General features: G+C 52.7%; 1 protein-coding gene across 1 annotated transcript; it reads right to left on the bottom strand.

Moving 5' to 3' along the window:
* Positions 1–898: 898 nt before the first annotated feature.
* On the bottom strand, positions 899–12,108 carry STARD8 (StAR related lipid transfer domain containing 8). The gene is made up of 12 exons (XM_023734656.1): positions 12,027–12,108; positions 10,958–11,021; positions 8,335–9,737; positions 7,565–7,738; positions 6,413–6,572; positions 5,738–5,936; positions 5,105–5,315; positions 4,701–4,815; positions 4,187–4,411; positions 2,966–3,183; positions 2,677–2,853; positions 899–2,484 (listed from the first exon to the last, which is right to left on the bottom strand). Exons 2-12 carry the CDS (start codon positions 11,012–11,014, stop codon positions 2,367–2,369), a joined length of 3,057 nt encoding a protein of 1,018 aa, XP_023590424.1. The 5' UTR covers positions 11,015–11,021; positions 12,027–12,108; the 3' UTR covers positions 899–2,366.
* Between the last annotated feature and the right edge of the window lie 585 nt (positions 12,109–12,693).

Below are 12,693 nucleotides of genomic sequence, written 5' to 3'. Positions count from 1 at the left end.
TGTTGGGGCTGGGTGGTGGTGCAGATTGTGGGAGACAGACCTGAACACTTAGTGAGCAAGGCTTGTAACTAGGTATCCTTGGCCTAGGTTTACTTATGAAGAGATGAAGGTTCAGAGTGAGGGCATGGTTTGCTTGCCTCAGACTACTCAGTAGCACTTGAGGAATTCAAACACAGATTTGCTTCCAAAGCTTGTACTCTCTAGCTGCCCCTCTGAGGTTAGGAATTTAAAGTCACTGCAACAGTCACTACAGCTAAGGAAAGTCCCTTCTTTTGGGGAAGTCAACATGAATGGGCCCCTCTAGCCTCCTGGGATTTCCTGGTCACTAGAGCTAGACCAGGGACTGCCTCAAGGTACTCAGACCTCTCTCAGTTGGTTTATGGGTGGAACAGAGCCCCCAAGCCTCCTGGGGTTGTGTCCCCACTCTTCATCCTTCAGCTTGTGCTATGTGTAAAAGGTGAAGGAAAGAGAGCACAGCCCGGGTCATCTCATTCTGGGGCTACTGTAAGCGTGTCTGAGGTGATGCTGGTGGGCCATTCATATTGGAGGCCCTCTAGGATGGAGTTTTCACCTGCTCCCAAGCCCTGGATTCTCTTAACCCTGCCTCCCCTCCACCCCATCACCTCCAAAGAGAAGAGCTGAGGCCCTTCTCCATTCCTCTTGTAGCCTTACCCTGAGGCCTGATGCCAGTAAATTGAGACTCAGGAGAGGGTGAAGTGAATGCTCACGACCTCTGACCCCAAACACTGAGCCTGAGTTGCATGCCCCAATCCCTCCACCCGGGCCCCAGTTGCTAGGTCCTTGTTGCAGCAAAAAGACAGCCACACAGTCAGAATAATGCTTTATTGTTCTGCTGAGGGATCATGCTGTACCCTGTTCTCTGCCTCTCTTGGTTTATCTAAGTACACTGCACCACCCCCTACCCAGGCTTTCCAGAGCCCTGACCCCACCAGAAGTTATAATACACTCATGATAGTATATTTTGACTGTACAGTATTTATAGATACAAATAGACAGGCTTAAAATTTAGAATTAGAAGGGAGTCTAGGACCCATCCCACTCCAGTTTACTCAGCTGAAAGAAAAATAAGCACCAGTTGGTGTTTGAATGGCATTTGAATTTCCATATGAACCAAGACTGAAGATGAGTGGGTGGAACAGATCAGGTTTGGAGCAAGTGCCAGCTGCTTAAGATGATACTAGGCCCTTCCATCTGTCTAGCTGGCTGTCTGGCCAGGAGGCCAGGCCTCTGCTTGAGAAGACAGGGGCTGTTAGCATGCTACAGCCAACAGAAAGAAGAGGAAAAAGGACATGAACACAGACACTTGTTTCCTTGCCTGTATCTGCTTTTGCCACTATTTGTTTTTGCTAGGACTGTGCTGTCCCCAGATTGACGTTTGGGTTTTGGGAAGTTGGCCCAGGGGCTGAGCAGTCTCAGGCTGTGGAAGCCTGTCCATTCAGCCCACCAAGCCCTCTCCACGGTCTCTCACAGCAGGACTACTGACGAGGGAGAGACTGCCAGAAGGTGTGCACCTTGGGCTGTAGTGATGCAGCTCTCATGCCTTTGAGCCCACTCAAGCATCTGAGCTTGCAGTGTGTGGCCAAAGGCTAGCCAGGACCTTAGGGAGTGGCAGATAAATTGTGGGGCCCAAGCAGGGAGGCTGGTTCATTGGTCTCATGAGACCTGAGGAAGGAAAGTCCTTCTTCCCCTCTCACATCCCAAGCTATCCCAAATCATCATATTGCCTACTAGGAGCCCATCAGTACCCACTCTTTAAATCAGCCTCATAACAATCAGCATCGTATTTGCACAAATAAAATAGCTCATGGTGGTTGAGGCTGCCCCTGTGCCCATTTGCTCAAGTCCAATTTCTCTAGAAAACAAGTTCGGGGTCAATGTTCGGCTTAAAGGCAGGACCAGAACCTTCTGTCTAACCTCAAAGGCACCCTGGCACCCCAACAGGATGGTTTAGCCTCTAGTCTAGCAGAGAGCTGGGACCACACATTGCTTTTTACCGCCTTCCCCCTGTAGTTGGGGGAGATGCTAACTCTTCAGATTGAGTGGTGGCTTTATGGGCAGGTAGAAGGCAGCAGTTTTCTGGCTACTAAAACGATTCCCCTCTCTTGGAAGGGTAGAACACAGGGAGTTGGGGTGAACGTGGAGTGGAAATAGGACACCCAAGTTCTCTTCTCCCTTGTATGTGCAGAGGAGCTTTAGGAAGTAAAGGTGACAGGCAGCTGGAGCCAAAGCTGGACCTGGCTCCGCCGCTGGCAACAGCACCCAGGGGCCTGTCCTGCTCTTATTCTCTCCTTACTCCTTTGGTGCCAGGGGGCCTGGGTGGTGCCACCCTGGGACCAGCCTGGGGCTCACAGCTTTGTCTCAGGGCCACCTGCCTGCAGGGTAGGGAAGGAGTCCCGGATCTTTGCCACTTCCATGGCACACAGGTGCCCAAAGACTTTGTTGTACCAGTCAGGAGAACGGCCCCTGAAGAAGTAGAAGCAGCCAGACATGAGCAATGTGTACTCCCCTAGAGTCCTCACCAGGAGGAAGGAATGAAGACTTTTCCCAAGCCCCCAGGGATCAAAGGCATGGGGGAGGGGGTGTAGAAGGGCAGTGGGAGACGCAAGTGAGGGGGCTAAGGCTAAGGGAGGAGTGCAGGCAATCTGGGTCTGGTACCTGAGGTCAGCACGGCAGACGTGAGTGAGCCGAGAGTGGCCCAGGCCGCAAGGCTCCATGAGGTACTGCGAAGTGAGCATCAGGGCCCGCACCCCTGATTCTGGTACAGGCTGCTCAGGATCCAGCGACTGGGAGATAAGCAGACAACCTCCACGAGGCAGGTCTGAGCGCCACATCCTGTGTGGAAGGGACACACACATTTAGATTCCTGGTGCTGGTCCCCACCCCACTTCCCCAGTCCCCCAAGCAAGCAACAGAGCACATCAGGGTGGCAGCTGCAGTCTCTCACCGGACTACCACAAAGTCACGGCAGGGGTGGGGTGCCATGCTATCAGTGACGTAGTGGTACAGCTCCACACCCGGCATCAGGGTTTCCAGAACCTGGGCCCGCAGCAGGTCCTCGTCCCAAAGGGCCCGCTCCCTTAGAACACGATGTAGCACCACAGCTGGAGGGGCCGCCACCTCTGTGGACGCCTTCCACATACGAAGGGGGTGTCCGTCTGGTGCCTGGAGGCCACAAAGGTGGGGGCAGGGGGTAGCTGTCAGGGCTGGAAAATTCCAACTCCATCCCCCAGTCCATGCCTCAAACTGTAGGGCTTGGTGCTCCTCTCACTCCAGCCCTGACAAGAGAAGGCTGCAGGGCCACTCTGCTGACACTCTCCGGATGAGGACAGGTGCCATCCCCATTCCTTCTCCTCTCTCTCCTCTCTGGATGTCTGCTTTCCAGCCTACTAAAGAGCACAGAGTTGATGGGATACATTCTCAGAGACCTATTAGGCCCTACCATGAAATAGGCCCAGTGCTTGGAATTTCTGGAAGTAGGCAGAAAGATAAGATGGTGATCATCCTCAAGGAACTCACCATCTAATGTGGAAAGTAAAACACTTGTACAACAAGAAAAGTTGCCGTTTATTGAGGCTTTTGTATATGCCAGGCACTGTGTGAAGTTCTCACCCTGATCCTATAAGGTAGGTTATAGTAGGACCATTTTATACATGGAAAACTTCAAGGCTCACAATGTTACTAACAATCAGAACCTGAGAAAGCACATGGCTAGTGCCAGGAGAGAGACAGAGAAATTACCTCCAGCCTGGGGCATGCCAGAAGGCTCTAAATGGAGGAGGGGTATATTAAGTTTGGGCTTAAAGTGTAATGCCTGGGGGGTGGTCATTCCAGGCAGCAGGAACAGCCTAAGCAGAAGCACACAAGTGGAAGTATGAGGAGTTCAGCTTGACTGTAGTTCAGGGCGAGATGAGAGTTGAGGCTAGAAAAGTAGGGTCATGTCTAGAGTGGGCTTTGGCAGGTGGTCCCTGAGAGAGATACCTTGCTTTAATTTGGTTCTTGATTCCTTAAGGGACTTGCTCTGCTGGCTGACATTCTCCAAGTATCAGGCACAGCGACACTGGTGGATAACTCCTTCCTGTCTCCTGCCTTTGGGTTCTTTGGCCCCCTTCCCCTTCACCATGCTATATCCCAGCCCCATACCAACCACAGGTACTGTGGTGCTCACCTTCCTGCAAGCCAGCTCGGTGTGCTGGGGCCCTGGCACATTCATCCAGCCCTTGAAGCGTTCAGCAGCATCACGCAGCAGCTCCTGAACACTCTCCTCCATGTAGAGACTCAGGCTCAATCCAGAGGCTTGAGCCCGCTGCAGCTCAGCCAGGGCTGGTCCAGGAGGGCTGAGCTCAGCTGCAGAGTAGGAGCCACACAGCTGCAACACCATGTCTTGGGGCACCTGGGAGTGTACAGACACACCAGGCTGGGGGCTTTGGGGAGCAGGAGAGGGTCAGGCTTCTTCAGTCCTAGAGCCCACGAGGTCTCTGTCAAGTTCATGTTAAGGGCAGTGGAGAGGCCTGGCTACTGCAGTGAGGTAGGTGGAAAATCTTGTGGGAAGAGTTGGAAGTAAGGGGTTGAAGAGTATGTGATAAGCCGGGCCCTATTCCTGACTTGAGGTGCAAAGTCAGGCCTGATAGCCCCATTAGGTCTGAGTAAGCAGACACCATGGCCTGGAGTTACTCACTCACCTGGAAAAGTTTCTTGCAGTCACTGATCATGTGTGATAGGCCCTGGGTGGCAGCCATATTCTCACTCAGGTCCCTAGGGCCTGGCCGGCCAACGAGCCTGCGTTTGCTTTTGATCCTGGATAGAAGGATTGGGAGGGAGGGGGTGGCACAAGGGCACAAGAGGAGTTGGCTAACGGACTGGTTTCCTGTTCCCAGGAAGCCAGCTTTCCAGGCCTGACCACAAAAAAACCTGCAGTCTTTTAGAAGGCCCTGTTCCACAGCTTCTGCCAGTCCCTGAGCCCTGGGGAGTCTGGCTGACCTCTGTGGTGATGCCTGGGAAGTTCAGTGCCAGCTGTCAAGATCCAAAAGTCCTCTGGGGCCCAACCCCTCCCTGCCTGGCCCTGACATGCCCTTCCCTGTTTCACCTGGGCGAGGTGCTATCCTTCTTGGAGACATTGAGGTGGAAGATGGAGGGTGCCAGGCACACTGCCAGGTTGCCGGCCGTCATTTGGTTTTCCTCTGCCAAGGCAATGTCACTCAGGAAGTAGAGCAGGGTCTGTAGCACCTCTCGGTTCTCATCAGGCAGCAGCAAGGTGGCAGCTTGTGCTGCTGCCAGCCATTGATCCTTGGGGAGGACTGTGAGGAGGGAATGGCAGAGAGCCTTCCTTATTCCTCTGAGGCTCCAGAAACAAGCCTCCTGCTTTTAGGAAAATGAGGGGCTCACTGGTTCCCAGGGGAGACAGTGAGAAGAAAGGTAAAATGTCTACTCTGGGAGGTCAGAGCCTTGGGCACTAGATCGAACTCTGCTGCTAACTTGCAGTGTAACCTTATATAAGTTCTTCTTCCTCAGGACCTCAGTCTACCCTTCCATACAATGGGTTTGGGGAAGTACAATGCGATTTCTCTCCAAGAATCTCTCCAACTCCAGACAGTAAATGTTCTCATGAGCTCACAGGCCTGGCTGCACTTGCCCATGCCAGGTTTATCTTCCACCAGCCCTGGGATTCAGGGAGATGGAGAATGGGGTCGGTTGTTGGAGATTGGTGCAGGTGACTCACTTTGGTAGATCTGCAGGAAAGTGGTTGTGAGCTTGCTAGTGAAGATGGGCTCAGGCAGGTCCCGGAAATACTGCTTCAGCAGGTCAGCTACATCATAGGCCGACTGACCCTCATAGCAGACATTGTCCGGGGAGGTCTCATTCATTTGACGCAGGTTCTGGATCCTGGACTTCACCCCAGACTTGCGGAAGATGCCCACCTGGCCCATGCAGGGGAGGGAGTGAGAAGGAAGAGATGCGGGCAGGGGAAAGGAGGAGACTGTGAGGCCAGCCCTGGACTGGGTGTCAGGAGTGTAGGCCACTCCAGAGACTTCCAAGCCTGGCAGGCTTCCTGCTGGGCAGGGTAGGAGAGAAATGGCAAAACCAAAGAGAAGGGTTTTCATAGCCTCAGGGCCAAAGAAAAAGATGGCTTTTGTGCAAATGAGGTAGGAAAAGGTGGACCTAGGCTAAGGCAGGCTCCTAGAAGATAGGAACTACAGAGCCTAGGCCAGAAGGCTGCAGCACTAAGGAGCGGAAGGGAGCTTTGGCTCCATCCTTTCTGGCCCTTCCTCAGATAGGAAAGGTCCCTGGTGGAACATCCTGACCCAGCCAGAAGGGCAGAGCAGTTCCCTTCCCCAACTCCTTAGTGCCCTCCCCTTAGTGCCATCTCTCTGCAGGCTCCCCCAGGAGGACTTACCTGGTCCAGGCACTTACTGCGCAAGTAGCGCATGGCTTGTTGAATGCTCTGTGGCAATGGCTGACCTGTGCGCTGCATGTGGACAAGGGGTGGCACTCCAAACACATGCTGGCCCCGATAGTCTGGGGTCTTGCTCCTTTTCATGAACTTGGGCATTGACCTATTTAGGGGAGTGACAAGTGGTCAGGAAGGGGGATGGGATAGACCTAGACAGTTTGGAGCAGCTGGCTTTAGTCTTGGGGGGCTGAGGAGGAGTGAGCAGAGCAAGAAACATGCCATATCCCCGGACTCAACACACTCACTGAGCACCTGCTTTGGTACTAGCCCTAGAGAGTCACAGAAGAACACAGGGAGCTCTCAGTCTGGTCAAGGAGATCATTGTGTCAGCAGGTAGTGACAATGCATGTGGCTAGTAGTAGGCCAAGGACTTAGGGACAGATGCATGAGGGAGGGGAACTGTACCTTATCAGGTCAGGGAAGGATTCAGAGAGGAGGTGGTAACTCAGTAGGCTCTTGAGGAATAGGTAGGTGTGTTGTCCCAGAGGAGAAATGGGGAAAAGGTAGGAAGAACAGTACAAACAAAGGCAAAGAGGCAGGACAAATGGCAGGGCACATTCAGGGAAGTGTGACTAGTCCCACTGGCCTGTAAGGTGGTGCTGCTGGGGAATGGCAGACTACAAAGCCAGAAAAATGGAGCAGGGCCAGAACATGAGACGATTATGATGGGAAGGAATGTGGACTTTAGTCTTTAGCCGTGAGGAGCCACAGAAGGGAGTTTATCAGTAGAGTGACAAATAAATCTGCACTGTAGCACACTCTCGCCGGCGGCAGCATGGAGGGCAGAGTGGAAAAGGTACAGTTGGAGGACCTTGGGTCCCCCCGACACACCATTCTCACATGTGGCACACACACACGTGTGTATTCCACGTGCATCCCCCACAGATATGCACAAGCCACTCAGAGGCACGCTGACCTCTCGGGCTATGGCACCTCCAGCCTCCTAGCATCACACCACTCTGCTGGCTTGTGGGTTCCAGCTGCCTGTACCCACTGTCTGGGGCAGACCCTCCCAGGGCCGTGGGGTGGGGGCAGGCAGGGGCCCAGGACCTGAGTTGGCAGCTCTCTGCCCACCGTGGCCCAAGAGCCACTCACCAGACCCAGCCCTGCTTGTGGGGCACAGTGTACTTCTCCATGAAGGCAGTGAGCCGCAGCAGTGAGCCCTTGTGCAGGAGGTTGATTTGGCCTGCAAACTGGCGGTTGATCTCCAGTGACTCCGAGTTAAGGCTGGGACGGTGGGAGTTCTGGAAGCTGTGCCAACGAAGCTTCCTGGCAAATGTGGACAGGGGAAGGCCAGAGGAGCAGGTATGGGCAAAACTTAGCAAAGGTTGTGTTTTTCTAGTCCCTTTTTTTTCTCCCAAAAGAAAGGAAATACAGGGAGGTGAGACTACTCTCACTGCTACTACTGGGCCTCAAGATAGAAAAAGCTTAGTCTCAGCTTCTAGATTGACCCAGAAGCCAAGAAGCTCTCAGGGAAGATGGCACAGAGCTCAGTCCAATCTAGTGCCAATAAGCAGTACCAGCCCCCAACCTATTCCAAGACTGCTGTGGGGGACTGCTCCAGGAAACCCAGAAGGGCAAAACTAGGGATCAGAGACCACCTCCTCTAACACCTTCAGTTTACAGATAGGGAAACTGAGACCCAAACAGGGGCCATAATTTGCTCAAGGTCACAGCAGTGGCATGTCCTGGACCTAACTCTCTGAATTCCTGAGTCCTGTGTTCTTTCTACTTCTCTCCTGGGACTGGCTACCTGAAGGTAATCACCCAGCCTGCCCCTGGGCCTCATGACTAAGAAATCTGCTTCCCTGAGAGAAAGAGAGACAACAGAGGCCCCTGCCCCAACCCCTACCCTAAACTCCCACCTGCAGGGTCTGGTAAGTGAGGCCCCAACTCCTGAATCACGCCGTTCACGGGGCTCTGATGCCTGGAGCCCAGCCGTGGACTCTGCTGCCTCAGCCTCATTCATGGAGTTCTCGATACTCTTAAGTTCACTGGAGGAGGCCACAGTATCAGAAACGGAGTGTCCTTCTTTCACAGACAGGCTAGAAGCCGAGGTGGGTTCCTTGCCTGAATTTATCTCCTGCTCATTGTCCTGGGCTGGGGTCTGGGCCTTGGCCACTGCCTGTGCCAGGGTCTCAGCCAAGGCTGAGGCCTGACCATGAGCTGGGACTATTGTCTGGATGTCGGACTGGACCTGGGCTGGGAAGTCCCTGTGAGCTGGAGCCTCTGCCTGGGCCAGAGCTTCACCCTGATCTTCAACCTTAACTGTGGCTATTTCCACTGATGAAATGGCCTCCTCCTCTTCTTCCTCATCTTCTTCCTCTTCCTTCTTGCCAGGACCCAGGTCCAAGCACATGGCCTGAGACCAGAGATCTACCTGCTGCTGCAGCCCCCATACATGCTGGAGGATATCATCTAGGTGGGCATAGCTGCCCTCATTTTCCTCTTCATCTTCAGCCTCAGCCCCAACCAGTATAGACTCAGCTCGGTACAGCTCTGGCAAGTTGTCATAGGCGCTGGCATGGCTGCCTGTTGAGCCACAGGAGCCCCGGCGCCCTTTGTAGCCCCAGTGCCTACCTGGCTGCCAATCTGCCAGGTGGTATTCATCTTCAGGACACAGGGTCTCAATGGACAGGGAGCGAGGGAATGTGCCTGGTTTGTGGTCCCCAGGCACATGCACCAAGCAGTCACTCCGATGTACCTGCTGAAGATGCTGGAATGTGGTCACAGGCCAGGCCCTCTGAGTCTCAGAGCTACCACCAAAGGCTGAGGTGGCTGTCTGGTTTTTGGCCCTGTAGAATCCAGTTGAGAGAAAGCCATGGCAACTATGGAAAGATGAGGCTTTGGTAGGCTTCTTCGAGGTGGCTGGGTTACGCTTGGGCTCTGCTTGCCAGCTGCCACCCTTTTCCTTCTTCCTTAGAGACTCGAGGTGCTTGAAGAAGCAACTGGAACTGTGCTTCTTGGCTTTGTTCTGAGGACCTTCCTGATCCTGGGTGGGGCTGAGAAAGGGCTGGTCACTTTGACTTGGGGTACAGTCTAGCAAGGGTAGGTCCACTGGCTCAGGTGGCAGGCTCGCAGTGATGGCTGGCAGGGATATGGCACTAAGCTCAGTGAGGACACTCTCACAGCTTGAGGTCACTGGCAGGCCAGGGTTTGGTGGGGCCAGAAGGTGAGAGGGTCCCACAAGAGAGCAGCGCTTGCTTTCCTGCTGGAAGGCCCAGCGGCTGCTGATGGTACAGTGCTCTTCTTCTTCTGAGTCTTCATTCTGGGGAAGGTGCCACAGGGTAGGGTCAGAAGAGCCCAGCCCACAAGCCCTTGCTTGTGCTTTAATCTGCCTCCAAACTCTTGGGGAGCTCTGAGCTAAGGGCCTCACTTTCTGGTTGAGGAAATGATCTGGCTCTGGGGATGCCAGAGGAAGCCAGTAGTCATAGACGGAGACTAGATGAATGTTAATGATCATGTAATTAGTCTACCCCTACCATTTTACAGGTAGGGAAACTGAGACGTACAAATGAGAAGGGACGTGACCAAGGTCATACAATGACATGCAATAAGTTAGAGCTAGGACTAGGACCCAGGCCTCTTGACCTTCTGCCCTCAGTAGCCTCCTTAGTTTCTAGGCTGTAGTCTTACACAAGAACCACAGAGTGCTAGAACTGGAAGGAAATTTTAGATTTTCTAATTTATCTCCTCCTTTGCAAGGTGGGAAAACTGAGGCCCAGAGAGTAGAAGAGGCTTGCTCAAGATCAATCAGAAGTCAGTGGAAGAGTTAGGACCAGGCACAAGGGGTCTCCTGCTTCCCAGGTCAGGGCTTTGTCAACTTGCCTGCCCCACTGGCTGCAGGTCTCTGGTGGAAAAAGCCCCAGAGGAAACTAACAAAGCCTGTCTTCAGGGAAGGAATAGGGTCATGACCTTCATTCCAGGGCTATGTACAGACCAAGAGTCCTCTCAATTTCTGCTCTCCCAAAACTAGCAGAGTTGGAAAGGCCTTTGGAGGCTATTAATTCCTCCCAATTCATTGTAGAGATGGAGAAATTGTGGTTGAGAGGGGAAAGACCTTGTGGGGGTGAGAATGGGGATCCTGACTTCTAAGACCATCATCTTTCCACTACATTATTCTGTTTCTGCCCCCTATTTGAGGAATTTTAGCCATTATAGAGCAAGTAGTGGAGGCAAATGGATTTCCCTGAGGAAGAGGCCACCAACAGGTCAAGTTACTGGTAAACCTAGGAGGGAGAGGTGGGCTAATGGGGGGTGAGTGATGCCATGGGCCAGGGTATTTGCTTCTACACTCCAGCCTCTAGTCCAGGCTCCACAAAATCCAGTGGTCACATGGAGCCCCCTACATCCTCACCCCCAGGTTGGAGGAAGGTATTACTCCGGACTCTCCAGACTCCTCGTGTATTGGAACTAGTTTCACAAGAGGCTTGTGTATGTACTGGGTTCCGCATGGTTCCCACAGATCCCACCCTTGCCATGATTCACCTGCTTGCACTGAAAGTGAACGTCCAGTTTCATCGAGGCATAATTGTTCAAGGTCATCAGCCTCCTGCAAAAAGACAAAGCAGTATTTATCCAAGGGTCCCAACCCCCAAAGCCTGGAATGGTCTACCAAGATACTCCCAAGATGGAAAAAATCTAGCCACCACTTCACATGTCCAAGCCATCAAAACTTATCCAAGCCCCTGTGTTCTTGAAGACTGAAGTGCCAGACACAATGCTGGGAAGAGTATGGTCTCTTTCCTCAAAGATATTATGGATGTGGAAGCAAACCACTACGGAGATGGGACTGGTTCAAGAACAGAGTAAACAGGAGGCACAAAGGAGACACAGAGGATGAGACAAGTAATTTCCATGAAGGAAGAGGAGTATAGTCAGAGAAGGCTTCCTAAAGGGCAGAAGTGGGATTTTGAAGGATAAACTCTTATCCCAGACTTAGACAGGAGACTGTAACAAGGTATGGAGGGAAATGGTCAGTAAACAGACCAGTGTGAGTGTAAGAAGGGTGCGATTGAGGCTGATAAAATAGATCAAAGCCAGAGTACAAAGGCCCTTGGGTGTCCTGTTAAAAAACTTTGGACTTTCCCCTGTAAGCAGTAGGGAGCCAGTGACAATTTTTAAGCAGAAGAGAGCCTGCTTGGAGCTTTACAAGGCTGACTTTGGTGGCTGTGTAGAGAGGATGGATGGGGGAGGGGAGAGAGAATGCACAGACTGGAGGCAGGAAAGCCAGTTAGGAGGCTACTGTAACAGATCCAAGAAGAAGTCATTGTTTGGCCTCAAACAAAGGCAAAGGTGGTATGAGTTGAGATGGGACAAATCAGAGGAATGTTTGGGGCATATATAACTTAAAGCAGAAAAGAATCAAGGTCAGATCTTGGCTTTCTAGCTAAAGTGACTGGGTAAGGGTGTCACAGACAGAAAACAGAATGAGTGAGGTCAGTGCAAAAGATGATCTTGGTTAATATGCTGGGCTTCTCCTCTGTTAGAGGGTATAAGGGATTTTTTTTCCCATGAGGAAGCCCCAAGCCAAGCCTGAGGCCTGAGGCTCCCCTACCTGCACAGGGCCCCCAGAGAGTCCTCATCCAGAAAACTGTGGTCCTTCTTCACAGAGTCGATATCCAGTGGGAACGAACCTTCTGTATGTCAGAGAGAAGCAGAAGATGAGTCCAAGAAAGTAGGTCAGGAACTCAGCCCCAGGATACCTTGAGCTAGAAAGGGGAGGCCAGGGAAGAGGGGAAGTAGGAAGCCAAGAGCCAAACAGAAGGAAAGAAGCCAAGAGCCAAATAGAAGGAAAGAAGCCCAGAGCTAAGAAGGGGGACCTAGAGAGCTCACAGTTGGCAGTCTGGGCAAACGTCATGGAGAGAAGAGGAGGGTTGAGCTGGACGAGAAGACCCCATCAGTCAGCAAAGCAGATCCATGGATGACGGCAGGCCTGAGACCCTGGGTGGCTGCCAAGAGCCAACCTGGGATCCCTAAGTCCCTTCAAATCCTGGACTGTTCAGACAGGGAACCTCCTCCTTGGCTTACCCATCTTGGGGCGGAAGGGAGGGAGCACAGAAGGGATAGTGTGCAGCCAAAGACTACCTCACTTCCCTCTATTGTCTACAGCAGTGGGAATCCACTCCCTGGGATTTAGGGAGGGGAGAGGAGAGAGAGAATTCAAAAGTCCCACACCACTCTGCCTTACTGGGTTAAACAAGCCCATTTATTCATTTACTAAT

This window comes from Trichechus manatus, unplaced genomic scaffold (genome assembly GCF_000243295.1).
Source record: "Trichechus manatus latirostris isolate Lorelei unplaced genomic scaffold, TriManLat1.0 scaffold00070, whole genome shotgun sequence".
Taxonomy (NCBI): domain Eukaryota; kingdom Metazoa; phylum Chordata; class Mammalia; order Sirenia; family Trichechidae; genus Trichechus; species Trichechus manatus.
The sequence above is the reverse complement of the archived record's forward strand: the minus strand, read 5'-3'. Positions and strand labels throughout refer to the sequence as shown.

Excerpts from the sequence above, each read along its gene's own strand:
- STARD8 (XM_023734656.1), bottom strand. The coding sequence starts at position 11,014 with ATGACCTTGAACAATTATGCCTCGATGAAACTGGACGTTCACTTTCAG. Across the intron at positions 9,738-10,957 it reads TTCACTTTCAGTGCAAGCAG|AATGAAGACTCAGAAGAAGA; the intron begins GTGAATCATGGC and ends CACCTTCCCCAG. Across the intron at positions 3,184-4,186 it reads CCGAGCTGGCTTGCAGGAAG|GCACCAGACGGACACCCCCT; the intron begins GTGAGCACCACA and ends TGTGGCCTCCAG.